Source organism: Zeus faber (assembly GCF_960531495.2).
Source record: "Zeus faber genome assembly, chromosome: 12".
Lineage (NCBI taxonomy): Eukaryota > Metazoa > Chordata > Actinopteri > Zeiformes > Zeidae > Zeus > Zeus faber.
In genome coordinates this window covers 2,426,540-2,443,270 of record NC_137196.1, presented here as the reverse complement: position 1 = coordinate 2,443,270, position 16,731 = coordinate 2,426,540, and the positions used below count along the sequence as shown (strand labels likewise).

At 41.7% G+C, this 16,731-nt stretch overlaps 1 protein-coding gene across 1 annotated transcript; it reads right to left on the bottom strand.

The window, feature by feature from the left end:
• Window positions 1-1,155: 1,155 nt before the first annotated feature.
• Window positions 1,156-8,506, bottom strand: cahz (carbonic anhydrase). Its single transcript, XM_080011664.1, has 7 exons — window positions 8,215-8,506; window positions 7,454-7,651; window positions 6,913-7,031; window positions 5,486-5,578; window positions 5,253-5,315; window positions 4,986-5,141; window positions 1,156-2,786 (listed from the first exon to the last, which is right to left on the bottom strand). Exons 1-7 carry the CDS (start codon window positions 8,246-8,248, stop codon window positions 2,667-2,669), a joined length of 783 nt encoding a protein of 260 aa, XP_079867790.1. The 5' UTR covers window positions 8,249-8,506; the 3' UTR covers window positions 1,156-2,666.
• Between the last annotated feature and the right edge of the window lie 8,225 nt (window positions 8,507-16,731).

The window sequence follows — 16,731 nt, the reverse complement described above, 5'->3', positions numbered from 1 at the left end:
AACGACTGAAAGAAGGTGCTGTACCCCATCCTGAAGGAGAACCACCTGAAGGGTAAACGGATATCGCTGGTTGTTGATGAACTTTATATAGAAGTCTGTTATTCCGAGACTCCTCCACCACACCCTAGTTATTCTGATAATATTGTATATACTTTGGTAATTCTGGTGATTACATACTGCGACATGTAGAACTTATCATGCTATCTCTGTCTGTACTATATTTAAAATATAGCTTATTCTCATCATCTCACCTTCCAAATCCCACCCTCTCTACTCCTCCCATCACTCTCATGGTGGGTGCTTCGGGCCCTTTCCGCTGCTGCTTGGAGGCGCCACGACATAATCCCGACTTTAAACACCAGAACCAATTGGGATACGTCCTGTACACTACCCGGTGGACACCTCACACACACACACACACACACACACACACACACACACACACACACACACACACACACACACACACACACACACACACACACACACATATACATGTGGTCCCATCACACACACATGCACACACTACCAACACCTGCTTTGAATGCACCCCAGCACCCTCCTGGATACAGCCCTCTCCTTTCCTCCTTCATTTACTGCCATAACTATGACAGGAAAAGGCCACATTCCCAATTGCTGTTCCCGTTTTCCTGGACGTCATTAACTCTGTTTTTCAATATACGTTGTCATCCGATGTTTATGTTTTCCATTTAAATGTTGTTTGGTTCTATGTATATTTGTCTCACTCATGGTCAATCTCCCCCTCTTGGAGTACTGATCAGTTGTTTATAAACCCAAATATGGTAAAATAGTTCTCCAAAAGGTGGATTGGTGGCGGCTCTGTATAACAAAATACTGTGCTCTTGTCATCCTATGGGTCGTCCACAGGACATTGCAGCACTTCTTGACGATTTAACAATTAATAAAGAGGTGCATTGCAGGTTGAGAAGTTGAACTCTACTTACTAACTCTGTCCTAGATACAATAGCCTACAAATACTCCATGTTGTATGCCTAGCATGCTTACAGCATAGGTAAAAAAAAAATATATATATATAATTAAAAAAAGAAAGGGCATTATTCGCCATTATCGTTTAGTTTTGACATTCAGAAACATATGATCTTGGTTAAAAAAAGAAATTCCATCAGAAAAAACTGCTTCTCATATTTTTTATTGATGAAATTATTTTTTACCTATAACAAAGTGTTTTCAAACATGACAATTCTTCGATATTCACTTCACAATGCTCTACAATGCAATAAAGGCTTTTTTTTTGGCCATTTCAGCCTCATCACAATTTGAGAAAAGAGTGCTTTGCTCTGTTGCTATGCATAAGAAATCATTAAATTGACAAGGAAGGATATATAATACCATCTACCAAAACAAATATGTTATATTTTAACAAACATAACCTCTCCGACATGACAAGCAGATCGCACATCATTTTTTCAGACACAATAATAAATGCACTGGGGTGATAGGTAGTTCAGTTGGTCAGCAAGTACATACAAATATATGTATCCTATAACAAAGCTAGCAGAAAGATGTTTTCAACATAGCACATATTAGAAATGTGTGCAAAAAAAAAAACCTAGTCAACTTGCATAGAAGAGCCACCTGCTAAACAGGGGCCAAAGTGGATGGTATGATCACTGCTGATATGAACAGTGAATTTTGCAGGTAATATAATCTGGGTATAATAAACGTGTCGCAATGGCTAAATAAGACAAAGAATAAAACTTAAGCAACCCTTTCTCTTATTTTCGCTTATCAATTAAACTGTGGATTTTTACTTTTTTTTCCAATTAATGAGTTATTACTCTGCAATTCATTTGGGAGCTTTTCACAAGTCAGCTGAGATTAAATATACTCTTCTTGAAATGACTCTCAACCCTGGGGTCTGATTTTAGTCAGTCACTTTAGCTATTATTTCATTTTTTCACACCCATTTGGCTTCAAACATTTATTTAATCATTAAAGATAATGTGCCCGTTCTTATGCACTTCATCAAGTTATCCAGAAAAAAAGTATATCATAGAATAAGGTATCTTAAAATACATTATTTTAAAATACAACATCTTAATAAAAGTTAGAAAAATAATTCCCTGAATATTAGAATACATATGATTCTAAACTATGATTTGAATATGACTATGACGGACTCAATTATAAAGTCCACAATGTGGTCACTTGGGGTGAAATTCTGCAAACCAGTACCTCTTATCTTGCAGCAAAATATCTTCTTATGTCTTAGTTCGGGCATCAGCTCATGAAAAGTGATTTATAGAAACGGCAGATAATCAAACACATTCGACCAAAAATCCTTACATTCAGCATAGAATTAATATAAATGCCCTAGAATGTTATAACTGCACTCCCTTCTTTGCTAAATCTATTCCCTTTTGTTCCAATCAATTAAAAAATCATTCGCTATCACACAATCATTCCTCAATTAGTGATTTGTGACTATAAAGATCAAATTATAGCTTATAGCTGTCCACCCCATGGAGAAATTTGAATATTCTTCAAGCACTGATTTGAGCCTAGCAGACGTACAAAAGTGACATTAAGCGCTATGAGGGTACATTAAAGGGAGTGAGGAGGTGAGGATGGGATGGAAGTTGGTTGTCAGAGGCCAAAGCTGCACAAGATGACCAGGAGGGCCTTTACTTGAAAGCTGCACGGACCCTGCGACCCTTCAGGGGCTGTGGGGGCCGGTAGTTGTCTACCATGTAGCACGGAGCCTCGCCGTCTCCGGTGAAGAGTAGGCTGCGAAACTTGGCCATCTAACAAGGAGGGAGAGAAAAGATAGAGAGGCGGGGGGGGTGACTCTCCTAGATAAGTTGTTTTGCACAGCACCTGGCACTGAGGGGTTATTGCTCAGTTCTAAATTCAATTCAGTTCTACATGGTTCTAATTTTCTGTTGGGGTATTACTATCTCTATAATAAACGTAACCGCAAAAAAGACAGCACAGCTATAATTGATTTGCTTCCAGTCGGAATTTAAACCTTTGGTACAAAAATGAATTTGTAAAAATGAAATTGGAAAACATGTGTATAATTCAGTGGGAGGTGCCATAGAAAAAACATGAAATATCTCAACACTGAAAAAGAAACTGTAGGAGGTCATCAAAACCTTTTAACTGACTGATTCATTTATTTACAGGATAGTTAATAATTCTGAATCCTTTATGCAAAAGATGGTGTAGGGAAGGGGTTTCAAACTATAGATCCGGTGTACACATCAGGCCCGCGAGGCAAATCAATGTGACCCACATATATGGTGAACATATGTTGATAAATTTTGGCTTGCAAAATTAATGCTGAATTAATCCGCAATTTTTACTTCATGTTTTCAAAATATAAAACAGAATTAAATAATAACATTTTATCTTGTCACGTGTCTATTTCTAACATTATTTCGAGGCCATTCACTAATTGCCTTGAAATTAAAAAAATAAAACTAAAAGAACTAGAAGAAGAAGACAATGTGGCCAGTGACCCGTGCGTCATTTGAGTTTGAGACCGCTGATGTAGAGACGTGAAAGGGTTCACAAGTACGACACGTAACGGATTATGCATGCTTATCTCTATGTAAACACAAGCACATAGTTTCAACTGATGTGTGTTACATATAATGTAAAAAAAGAGAATTATATATATATATATATATATACACTATATTAAGAAGGAATACAGTCTAGTACATGGGATCAGCAAGAACTACATGGGAAATGTGTACAATAATGAACTCTGAATTCTCTTACTATATTTGATATATGTACTATATTTATATTTGATTTATGTACTGTGGCAGAAATGTCAGAAATATTAACTTGGAGTGTAACACGGTAGTCCTGAAGATGAGTACAAGAGTGTTCATGTCTATGTGTGTGTGTGTGTGTGTGTGTGTGTGTGTGTGTGTGTGTGTGTGTGTGTGTGTGTGTGTGTTTGTGTAATTGGAGCATAAACAAGGCCTCCATTGGGACCCGTTTAGTCGTTAGCTAGCTGGTAAACTTGTATTATGGGATTTAACTCCCCAGGCCCGGTGTAAAAAATGTGCAATGCTGAGTGCACACAGCACTGTATCTTACAGTATACATCTATGTGTTTGTCTCTGTATACTGGAAGGGGAGCCGGCAGATTTATCCTAATGAACATAAGGATACATATTTAACAATACAAGAGACTTTGGACTGGTTGATGTAAAGTTCAGTTGGAACAATTTAGAGAAATATTATCTTCTTAATAATAATAATAATAATAAAAATAATAACAATAATTACGAATAATAATAATAATAATATAATACATTATTATTATCATTATTATTATTATTATTATTATTATTATTATTATAATCGTTATCATTATTATTATTGTTGTGTATTATTTGCTAAGATGAATATTTATCTTGTTTTGTTCTTTGTAACAGTACATTTACTATGTCTAGTCATAGCTAACTGGTGTGGGTGGGTATGTATAGAGATAGACCACAAATTGGCCTGTATCACAAGTGATACAGGCAGCCCCCTATACAAGCCCACAAAGCACCATTTGATAGTGTAATCTGACTTGAACACAGGCCATCTAGGACTTGACGCCCTAGACCCACCCGCTCAGACCCACCATGGACTGCAGGGTTTTCCCCAGTGAATTGTGTGTAAGTTGACCTCCCTAAGCATTTGTTTTAATGTATTTTAAGGTTGTTTTTTTTTACCTTATTTCAATACCCCCCCAGCACTTGCCACTAGACCTATCAACTTTTCTGGGGGAAAACCTGGACTGTAATATACTTAATAAGAAAGCACAAATGTAAATGAAATTCATTTGATCACTTATGCATGATTTTCTGGAAATAATTATCTGCACAGGCACAGACATTCTAATGGTCTCTGAAATCTAATTTTTGACAAAGTTGAGTTTCACATTGTTCAATTTCAAGAGTACTAAATAATATGGTGTGGTGAAAACCAGAAAGTACCTGCGCAGGGCTGACACTGATTGGTTCCTTCAAAACGATCCAGGTGACGCTCTCCAGCAACGGGGGTGTGGTCAGGGAGCCATCGTAGGTCCAGTAGTCCAAAGAACCAGGAAGCAGAGTCTTTGGATCAAAATTAGTAAAAGTGGTCTGTTTGCCCTACAGGGCAAAGGAGAAGAATGAACAGTGAGTGCAGGCGAGTCAAGTAGGAGTTGACAATGGTGATGTTGGTCTTCTTCTATGAACATGTTTCATGGATGTTTTCCTTGCCTTTGATTTGATGGCATCCAGGCCATCCAGAACTTTTTGCAGCCTAGGGTTTGCAGCACCAATCTTAAGTTCAGAATAAACAGCTCAAATCAGCCAAAGTGCTCTCTAGGAAGAGTTTTCCACCATCTGTCATGACTAGTGGAACATGAAGAATGGGTCTATTTTGTGGGCACAGATGATAGCATCAGGTTAGCATGTAGCTCCAGAGAAAACGCTAAATAGCCATCGGTCACCTTGAGGAAGACCCCGACTACAGCAAGTCCATCAGGCTGGTTGGCAGCCTCTCCAAAGGTGGGATACTTTGTGTTCCAATGCACGAGATGAAGCTGAGTGGGGGGGAAAGACGGTTTGAAAAGAATGCTGTTTCTGAAATGGCATTCTGACATTCTGTTTAGGATGGCAACTTATCATGTGAGCATTTTTAGTACGCCCAATACCACATTATGCATCAAATAGTATGTGAAAAGTACCCGGGTGACATACAATTAAATATCGTAGTATGCAAACACTGCCTACTATGCTGGCAAGTGCATCCAAGAATGTATTGTAAGGGAAAGTGTGGGGACTGCAGCATGCAGAAAGGAAGTGATGCGGCTAAATAACGACGTGACGAGAAGCTATATATTTTTTACTCACATATTAAAGTACACTGGACAACAGTAGTGCGCAGCAAGCCATTTTGGACGCAGCATATTAAGACAAAATGTAAAATCGATCATTTGATTTAGTTTTATTTGCAATTTTACATTTGAGATCATTGTGGAACTGAAACATCTACTGAAATATTACTCCAAATATTCCGCCTTAATGAGGCGTAGCTTGTGGAGTTCTGTCAGACAACTTGATGGCGCCACATGCTTCCACTTCCTTATGGGCAGGCTTATTTAAGCAGCCAATCCCTCTTGCCGTACCTGCTTTGCTTCCTGCTTTGTTGCCTGCTTTGCTGCCTGATTTACTTGCTGTGTTGCTGCACTCCCTCCACCTCCCCTGCATCCACCTATTGGGCCTATCTTCTATCAAATGGAGGGGCTCATCACTCCAATATTTCTAGCTCATTAAGCATGCCTATGCTTTCTGTACACCTTGCCGGGAGTGATGAGCAGTAGAGCCAAGACGTCTAAACTCAAACCAATGCTAAATTATAAAGATCATTTTAAATTAAATCCAAGAGTTGTCTGTCAAAAATGTAAAATTCCTCTGATTATTACATTGATCATTAAGCAGACAAAGTTATATGCTTTAGTTTATTTGTAGCACAGTCTTTTCAAAGAACTTGCCATACAAGCACAAAGAGTAGAGGGCAGGCTACTATGTCGTTTTGACTCTAACATTTTACATCATTTTGTGATTTTGCAAAACAGTTCATAAAACATGATATCCCTAAAAATGATCTCATAGTAGTTTTACTCAGAATATACTGGTCACATGTTATGCTTGTAGTCGTCGTGTCTGTCTTGGTATTTCAAAAGTCTCCTATTCCCTTCAAAAATGTACTCATAAAAAATAATTCTAATAGATCTAATTCTATAAATTTACAATCTCTAGACTCTTTCTAGGATTATCTTATATTAGTTTAGTTTTAAGTTTATATTGATATTTACAGTTCATTGCCATTTGCATCTATTGACGTTTGCTTGGGTCAAATTAACTTTGAGGATACCTCGCTTGGGAACTTGATCCCGTTGACGGTGTGCTCTGAGCCCCGATCGTCACTGGCACCCCAGTGGAAATGAAACTGCCTCAGTCGGTAGGTCCCGGAAATAGGACCAGCAGTAAGTGCTGGGGGAGAGAGTTTGAACACAGTGGAAGATTTATTAAATTCAAAATATGTTTGATGGGTTAGATATCATTTTCCCTTTCAACACTGTCAAAACATGTCCCTTATTCTTTGTCCGTTGCCAGTCAAATGAGAATAGTCTAAAGTGTTGATCTGAGTAAATAATCTGATTACAGGCCTATACTGTATATTGAGTGTAATATTGCACAAAAGGGGAAAACCTTTCCAATTATAAATACCACCCCCCCACCCCCATCGTATTTGGAATGAAAACTACTTGACACATTTGAACGACTCACAGCCTAATTCTAAGGCCTTTTCGAAAAAGACTTTTGACAACTATTAAAACACCAAGAACATAATTTGTGGAAGTGCTAAACCTCCCAGGAATTAGCTTGAATTGGACATAAATGGCTACACTCACTGGACGTGTTTGTGTCATCCACAAAGTCCACTTGAAAAGAGTGTCCGTTGTTGAGAATGCCCTTGGAGTTGGAGGGATCATACTGGAGTTTGAGGGGCTTTAGGGAGATGTCATATATTGCCTCGCCAGGGACGATGTTAATGGGAGACTGTCTGGGGCCGTTGGCAATGGGAAAACCCACAGCCCACTTCGCAGGTCCTGGAAAAAATCACCAGTTGACAGTGTTGGAATTGATAATAATATGGCTAAATGGTTAGAATATGGTTAAAATTAATACTGTATTAATAATCGGAAGATGCATACCTTGAATAGTAATAATAATATGAATAACACAAAAAACTACATTAATAATAATAACTTACTACTACGACTACTGCAAGCAGACAATCTATGAATATAATCAAAATTATGTTCTCTTGTATTCTATTGTTGTTAATAACTATGGATAAAAGCAGCAAATGCAGTGAAAGTGAAAACATTTCCTCGACCAGTTACATTTCAGCTTTCATTTTTACCCCTTGTGAATCAGAATCAGAATCACATTTTTTGCCAAGGTACATTTTCTTATACGAGGCATTTATCCAGGGAAGGTTTGCTGCGTTTCATTACAGACAATAGGCATTCACATATATATCTAATAAAAAAAAAATAAAAAAAAGCTAAACAGTCGGGAAATTTTAGTTTTAAAAAATAATCGTAAAATTTAAATAAATTTAAAAAAGTCCAAATAAAATATAAAATTGTCAAATATAATGCCTCACCGTCCGCTGGTCCGTATCCCCAATCGTGAGACATGGCGATTGTATGATGCTGCCCTTGCTGTTGAGCTGTGCAAGATTAATATTGCTGCAAATAATCCGAGGAATTAGGAGCGTGAGGAATGACACATGCACTGGTGAAAGACACTCGTGTATTTAGAGCTGGTACTGCCGGGGTTTATATAGACAACATGACAATACCGCGCCTTAGACCTGGTGGGTTTGGCTTCGCTGTGCTCCGGGCTGCAGCGCTGCGCAGCGCATCGCAGCGCAGTCTCCTCACAGCGGGATGGAGCCGCTGCGTCTCCGTGTTCCAATACCCGCTACCTCCATCCTCCTGCTTCATCGTCATCCTTTCCGTTCATTTCCGTTTCCTTTTGGATTTCCACCTTCTCTTCCTTTGGAAAGTTAGAGCCAAACGTATGCGTGCGAGTCGATGCGCAATTTCGTCAACGTGCGCCGGTGTCTGCGCAGAGCATTCTATCCGCGCGATCCGCACACCGATGTCACCGAATTATTTATTTATTTACATCTTATTATTTTTTCTATAGGTTTATCGCCTGAAATATATCTTGTCATATACCTATGAATATAACTTATGGCCATATGCTTTGCAACGTACACATTTTCTCTTCGGTGAAGTGTCGATAACAAGGCGGATCGCCCAAATGCCCAGTTATAACACATGGAGTACATAAAGTGACATCCGTATATGTCATTTTGACGAAGTTGCATGGCATGGCATCATTAAAAACAAAGGACAACACATCGCGAATCGGTTTGGACACAATAAAAGTTCTCCGTTGTGCCAGTTGTTTTAATCAGATGAATAGTAATGAACCCTAATCAGTGCATAATTTGCCACTGACTAAAGCAGGTTATAGAATATTTTATAACATGCAAATGTGAGATCTTTCACTAATTGCTCACACCAATAGTATGACTCTGCTCCCACCGCGTGGTCTGTAAAGTGTATTACTGTATTACTATTCTTATTCTAATTATTATTGTCAATATTCATATTCTATTTTTTAACAATAATTATAATAATAATAATAATAATAATAATAATAATAATAATAATAATAATTATTATTATTATTATTATTACGTCATACATTTTGTGTCACACTCTTATCTTATATTCTATTTGTTCTGCCATTATTTAATTTACCGTTGAAGTTTTTCGAAAATCCAGAGGGCATTTTTCAGTAGTCTTGCAAAGAATCTGGAGAACTATATGTTATAAGAAAACTATCAATTGTTGTTACATTTAAAAGTTCTTTCGAAAAATTGCCACCTTGAAAGCTAGAGATTCCCATGCCAGTGGAATTTATTTACCAAACTGCAACGGAACAAGAGAGGGCAACAAGTGCATCTCTTCAGGCTGCCTGGGTTCTCTCCAAACAAAACAAACCATTTGCTGAGGTTTTCAAGGAGTGCGTGATCACTGTTTTGCTACTGACAAATCTATGGACAGGATAATTGCCCCTGTTAAGCAAATACCTCTGTCTGCTTCAAGTACTGCCTGCCGTGTCTGCCTTTTGGCAGAGGATACCAGCTAATAGTAATTGATGAGGTCAAAGAAGCTCAACATATATCCCTGGCAATTGACGACACTAATGACACTAACACTGACACTTCCCAGTTGTGCTTTTTTGTCAGATATTTTGGTGGGAAAGATTGAGAAAAGAGAGAAGAGCTGCTGGCTTTGATTCCGGTGGAAGGTAATACCACTGGTGATATTATCTTGGAAAAACCGGAGGAGCTATTTAAAAAGCATGGCTTGTAATTCTAAAAAGTCAACCAAATCGTGACAGAAGGTGAAAGACGTTATGGACAAAACAATGAAGACAATTAACTTTATTAGAGGGAATTCAAGTACACAGCACCGCCTGTTCCGCAAATTTGTGCTGTATACTCAAGCTACACACAATGACCTCTTACTTCACAATGACGTGCACTGACGTGACGTGACTGAGCATGGAAAAGCCTTGGAGCGCTTCATTGAGCTCAGGGATCAAGTTGTGGATTTTTTAACAGAAATGAAATCAAAAGTGCAGCGTTGCATTTTTTGCAGACATATTTTCCCATTTTAATGCACTCAACCTACCATTACATGGGAAAGAAAAACCCACGGTAGATATGGTGGAATTCCCTGATCTATTCCCTCTGAAAATAGATCAAATGTTCCTGCCAAATGTACATTATATATAACATTGTAGCATACTGACATTATGGATATTCATCCAGCGAGATGAATTTTTGTAAGTAATTTAATGTACATTCTATATAACATTGTAGGAAAGAGACAATATGGATATCCACCCAGCTAGATGGATTTTGGCTGTATTTAGCAATAATAAACCTGCTTCAATAGCAGAATGCTGCCCAGATTTGACAGCAGTTTATATTATGTGAATTCTGGGGGATATCATGTCAGCATCAAGCTAGGGATACCAGGACATATCCGAGATATTTCCTCCCGGATTTGACCCATGTCGATATGTTCCCAATCCAACCTCTGACCACAAAGTTGTTATGAAATCACATGCTGTCACAGTCTTAGAACATCCAGTCTGTATTTAGCCATGCACACAGAGAATCCGGACCTATCCAGACAAAGATATCTTTGAATTCTGAGCCGTTTTTCCCAGTGGATACAGGGCTTTCTGGTGAAGTACCCCTGACTCTTTCTTTCCTTCAGTGTCTGCTGGTCTTCCTGGAGCTGACTTCTCCGGCTTCCTCAACACTGGGCACCTCGTCATCATAAGAAAATTCATCCCAACCAAAGCCTTGCTCTGTAAGTACATCCTTTCCGTTAGACCTGGTAACTGCAGCCATACCCTGAGTGACAATGGTGGCATAATGTTGAGTGCACTGACTGGCAATGATATCTCGAAAGGACTGGAAGGTGCCTGGTATGGAAGCTCGCCCAAAAAATCGACAGCTAGTAGGTACTGTTGGCCTTGGACTTGGATAGTAACATGTGCTATGGGGTATTCAAACTTGTCTCCATGTATACACTATACCAGTGGTTCGAACCTTTTCGGACTCACGGCCAACTTGAAAATCCTAAAAGTGTTCGTGTCCCACATCCGACCAGAAGTAATACGGGAGCCAAACAGCGTGTTCTCAGAAGACGTATATTTTAACAATCATATGCATTCTCATATATACAGTGCAGTAGTGGTAAAACAAAAAAGAAGGTGGGTTAAAAGTAACCTTATATCCATGGACCTTGCTTAACGTTAGTAACTGTAAATAGTAAGCGCTGACTGAAGGGCGCAGTGTTTTGAATATCACCTAACTTCTAACGCCAGCGCTGATAAAACCAACAATAACAGGGGCACATTAATATTGACTCACCAAATAAGAAGGCTAATGTTGCATGGCAGACACCAAATGCTTGATGTCTGGCTTAAGGGATAACAGTCTCAGGCGAAGATCTGGCTCAACATCCAGTTTATTCCTGTATTTCGTCTTCAATGCCACAAGCGCTGAAAAGCCAGTCTCGCAGAAATACGTAGTCGGGAAAGGCCTCAGAAATAGCACATCTCGGTTGGACAGATCAGGATACTCAGAAGCAACATGAAGCCAAAAGTTATTCGGGTACTTCTGTGACAAACCAGCTTCAATGTGCTGTCGCAGGAGATATCAACAAGAGGCCTTGTCCCTGTGGCTGGCGAAGGGGTTTTCTATCCAGTTACACTGCACATTTGGGATGGGGAAGTATTCGCAGAGCTTGGTCCTCAAACCATGCAGGTGCTCTTTGATATGATTGATCATGGTGACGGGAAGCCACATTTCTTCCTTTGTCAAAAAATCCGACAGATTCTCAAACGAGTCAAAGTTCTACTGGTCAACTCGCCTGGCCCACATTTTCTTATGGTGGCTTCAATTTTATTCTGGACATTGAACATGTATGGTCACTGCTTTTCCTCGGAGACTGAGGTTGAGTCCATTCACCGTTATCAGCTGTTCTGACACATTCTCTGCCATCTCGTCAATCGTGCATTTGACTGAGTTATCAGACAATGAGATGAGGTTGATTGGCTTGCATTCCTTCTCTCCCAACATCACCCCCACAATCAGTTTGTGGCGGGAAGAATTAAATTCTCCCCGTTTGTATGCGGCTTACCAGGCTCGGCCATAAGTCGGGTGACCCGATAGGATGCTTCCGCTGCCTTAGCTTTCTCAGTGCCCATACATGACGTTTCGATTACTTTCTTCTTGCCCTGATACTCCTTGAGTTTATTATTGAAAAATTCAAGCAGGACATGTACTGTTGGTGTTTTGTCTTGAGCAGTTTACATGGCTTCAGAGCATTGTTTGATAAAATCTCGGAATACGCCACACACAGCGGTAATGGTTCGTCTTCCGTGCTTGTCCAAAAAATCCCAATGATAAATATTCAGCACTATACTTTCTCCGAAACATTCTTTTTTGTTTAACAGGCGGGACTGTCCCGCCTGTCCGATGTCCCCCCAGGACTTTGCTTGTGGCTGATGTACCAATGACTTCTTTCCTTTTATGTGTGCCTGATGCTAGCCAACTACTCTTTTTGATTATCACCTCAAGTTCAAAAATGTACAGGTGCACTTCAATCGTGGTCCGGCATGGACATAGTACACCCTACCAGAGGTTCCTATCTATCAGTGATGATGGATTTTTAAAGGTTATAAAGAAAAAGTACCGTGAAATGATTATTGTTTTTTTACATTTAAAAACATTTTTGGAATGAATCATTTTGTATTTATTTTTTCAATAAAATCGATGTGTTTTGCCCATGATTTTGTGTTTTGCAGTCCAGTTGCAATACCCAGTATTGCAAGTGCCTATTTGTCTAATTGGGCCTTTCGGTAAGCCTTTTTTCTTCCTCCACTTTCAATAACTCCAAGCCTCCTGCTTGGAGTTATTGAAAGTGGAGGAAGAAAAAAGTTCCAGACCCGAGCGTAAAAGATTTCCATCATGGAGAGCATGCGGTCTGAACCTGTGGAGAGATCCCATAGGTTCCACGGAACGAAGATCAGCAGTCAATGACTTGGCAGTCAATGGGAGGAGCAAAGGCCCTGTCTCCGAGAAAACCGGGGGAGCCCCAGGAGTACAAGGTGACCGAGCTGAAACACCTCCCTTGAGGATTAGGGCTGCCGCTGGGTCCTCTGCCTGACGGGAGTCAGTAGGTTCCTGTGAAGTAGTCTCTACCTGTACGTGGGGAGCCCCTGGGAGATGCCGATGGATGGACTGCTGATAATCGTCAACCAGGGGCTGCAGATGCAGATCCATGAGATCAGGAAGAAGATTGACAGAGAAGCAAGCAGGGAGTACAGCTCCTGCGGAAGAAACCCGAAGCAAGGACACTAGTCACTGTAATCGACAGCAGAGATCTACAGGCTCATGGGGTGATACATGTAGAAATGCCTGGGGATAACGACGGCACGAGTGAAAGGAAGTGACAAAAGTGGCAGCGGACCAAAGTCTCGGCGTGGCGCACAGTCTCGAGATGAGGAGAGTGGTGTTAAGCCTTGATGGGCTGAGATCTCCGGGCTCGGCTGTGCCTCAAGTTGATGCCGGGATACTACAAGTTATCCAGGAGCAGCTGAACCACGGGAAGATATGGCACACCGTGGAACAGATAATCATGGTGTACATCCTTAAGCAATGGAGTAATATACTGTGGGCAACGGAGAGCGGGGGAACAACATCTAAACCTCCGACTACACTTCCCAACAGAGCTGAAAGGCACGGGAGAGACTTAAGACCGATTCCAGGACAGCCAGACCTGGAGCCGATCCTGCAGGGGGACTTTTCGGGAATCACCAGTATGAGGTGGAGATCGGAACAAGACGTCCGAGCACTGGGAGCTGATACCGTTACCGGGACCAATGGGGCCATTGGATAGTTACGACTGGCACAAGATACAAGGCAACAGGCTAGCGGGGTCTCTGCGGTCCACGTCTACCCCGAAGCCACTGAATGTGAGAAACTCCCAGAGCCTGGAGGGTGGCGCGGTTGGAATATCGAATCCCTGCCTAGGGTTAAGAGTCCCAGACAGAAGCAGAAACGAGGGTGTGGACAGCAAGGACGATGAGGAGGAAAGCCAAGGGAAAGAAGGAGATTGCATCTCAGAATCCTAAACTATAGAACCGGGAGTGGACCTCTCAGCAATATCCCACACTGCTTGGGAATGCCCGATATAAGACCAAGAACCTGAAAAAGGAAGTGAAATTTGCTGATCCACTGAGGGCATCAGAAAGAACGGAGAGGGACCTCACATGGGGTCCCTTAATGGCGAAGAATCACTGGCAAGTCTATGTTCCTAAAATGGGACAACCGGACTATGCATCCCCAGAAGCTGGGCGCAGGAAGACACCAAAGTAGGGATGATGGTGGACATCCCCCTGGGGGAGTTGACGAATGTACTAGCAATGCCGCCATACTCCAGGGTGATGAAGGACGCAAATACCACAAAGCCGCTCAAGGAGGCCTATATCGGCATCGCACACATGCTGAGACGACTGAAGAAAGCAACTAATAAGCATGCGGACGCACATCCGGATTCTCCTGAGGAGGCCGCGGGTACAGACCTGATCTCTGAGGATGAGGATGAAGGGAGAAGACCACTGAGGATAGCTAAACCGCCTCCAGACGGAGAGCATGACTACGGACAGCCAGCCTGAGGACATCGGATGGATACTATGTAGGGCAAGCGGACCCGATCTCATGGAGTGATGACCTCAAAAAGCTGAAGAAGATAGATCTGATGTCTGATGGTGCCTGGGAAAAGACCAACAAAGAATGTAATGGAGTGTATGATGGAACATTTCCCGATGGTGGAAGAGAGCGCTACCTGCGAGGAGGCTAAGAAGCTTTAGCTGGCAAGCCTCTTCAAGGGGCCACAGGGAAACCAAGGCACCACATGACAGATTTTTAAGGATTATACCTGTCAGGAGGCGGGAGATGAGGAGACCCGGATCGAGATTGCCAGGAAACAACTCAGGGACAACCATCTCCTGATGGTGATCTGGCAGGGAATCAGAATGATTCAGATGGTAAGACAAGTGAGAGTGCTGAAGTCGATCACACAAGGCTTCCCGGGAGAAGTGGTGTCCCTGGGGATGAGTCCCAGACTGGAGATGGAGCAAACAATAAATCGTACTGTTTCCCAATGGGATTTACTCAGAGAACACTATGAGCAGAAGAGAAAGCAGGGTGCCATGGGGGGAGCGGGATCAGCTCTAACTACCCCTCATCCACTCAAAGACTGTGGAGTATGTGGTCAAAACAATGCAGGGCTGCGAGAACATAGAGTGGATGGCCAAACGATCAAGAGCACCATTCCTTGGGGGTCAGTTTGCATGGACGTGGATGGATCCGTGGGAGTTAATGGGAAGAAAGGGAAAAAATACCTCTTGGTGCTTGTAGATTCTATGTCTGGATACATGGTGGTGAAGCCAGTGCACAGAGCTAATGGCAAGACTGTTGTGGGAATGCTGGATCAAACCTGTAGCATTCTGTGAGTACCCAAGGAATTAAGAACAGATAACGGGTCCCACTTCCGGAATGCTCAGCTAGGTAATTGGTGCCAGCGGAACTCCGTGATCAGGGTCTATTCCCCCACATACATACCACAAGGGAATGGAGTGGTGGACAATAGACGATCATCATCGAGCTAACAGACCCTTCCCTGCTGAAGAGCTGAATCAGCGCCCCTTCCGGTCAGAAGACGTAGGGCAAGGAGCAGCGGGGGATAAACCGGGACCTAAGCTGAAAGTGCCATTTGCAGCGGGACAGAAGGTTTGGGTGAGAACACGCAATCATCCTATGGACGTCCAAAGTGTCCAAAGTATGAGAAAGAAGACATAGTGGAAAGGATACTCAGCAACACAGTGTTGCCAAATATATCTAGAGTCCAAGGAGTGGAGCAGTTGAAACCAGTTTTTAGCAAGGAGAAACTAGGATCCTGGAAATGGCTACAAATGTGCAACGTCTACCGCCGTGGGTTCGCATAGCCACGGTTAAGGGGATGGTTGTTACAAGAAGAGGAGCGAATGAGCTCTGGCCAGGCAGACCTCTGAGGAAATTGGAGTATGCCAAAAAGGGATTTCTCAACGACAAAAGAGAAAAGCTTGTGTGGGGGAAGGTTACGTATGCGTGTGTGGTGTTTCAAACACACAACCCTTTCTACACTATGGCAAGGATGCAGGAAGAACAAACCCACGTGAGTCTATTGGAGTCCAAGGAGTTTGAAGGAATGCTGAAGAAACTGGTGAAAGTCCTGAATGTTTATGTTTGCAGGACGTGCAGGATGGAAAATCTCGTCAGGCTGACCTTTATAACCCGATGGGATATTGAGTAGAAGAAGCTGGAGCAGGAGCAGTGATCCAGCTATTTTCCATACCATGGAACCAGCACAGATCCTGCTCCTGCCCAGGAGTAATTGTCATGGTGGCCGACGCAGAGGGATGGCAAGTATGAAGGTTCATTGACCCCCTTGCTCCAGAATGGCCTTATGAAGAA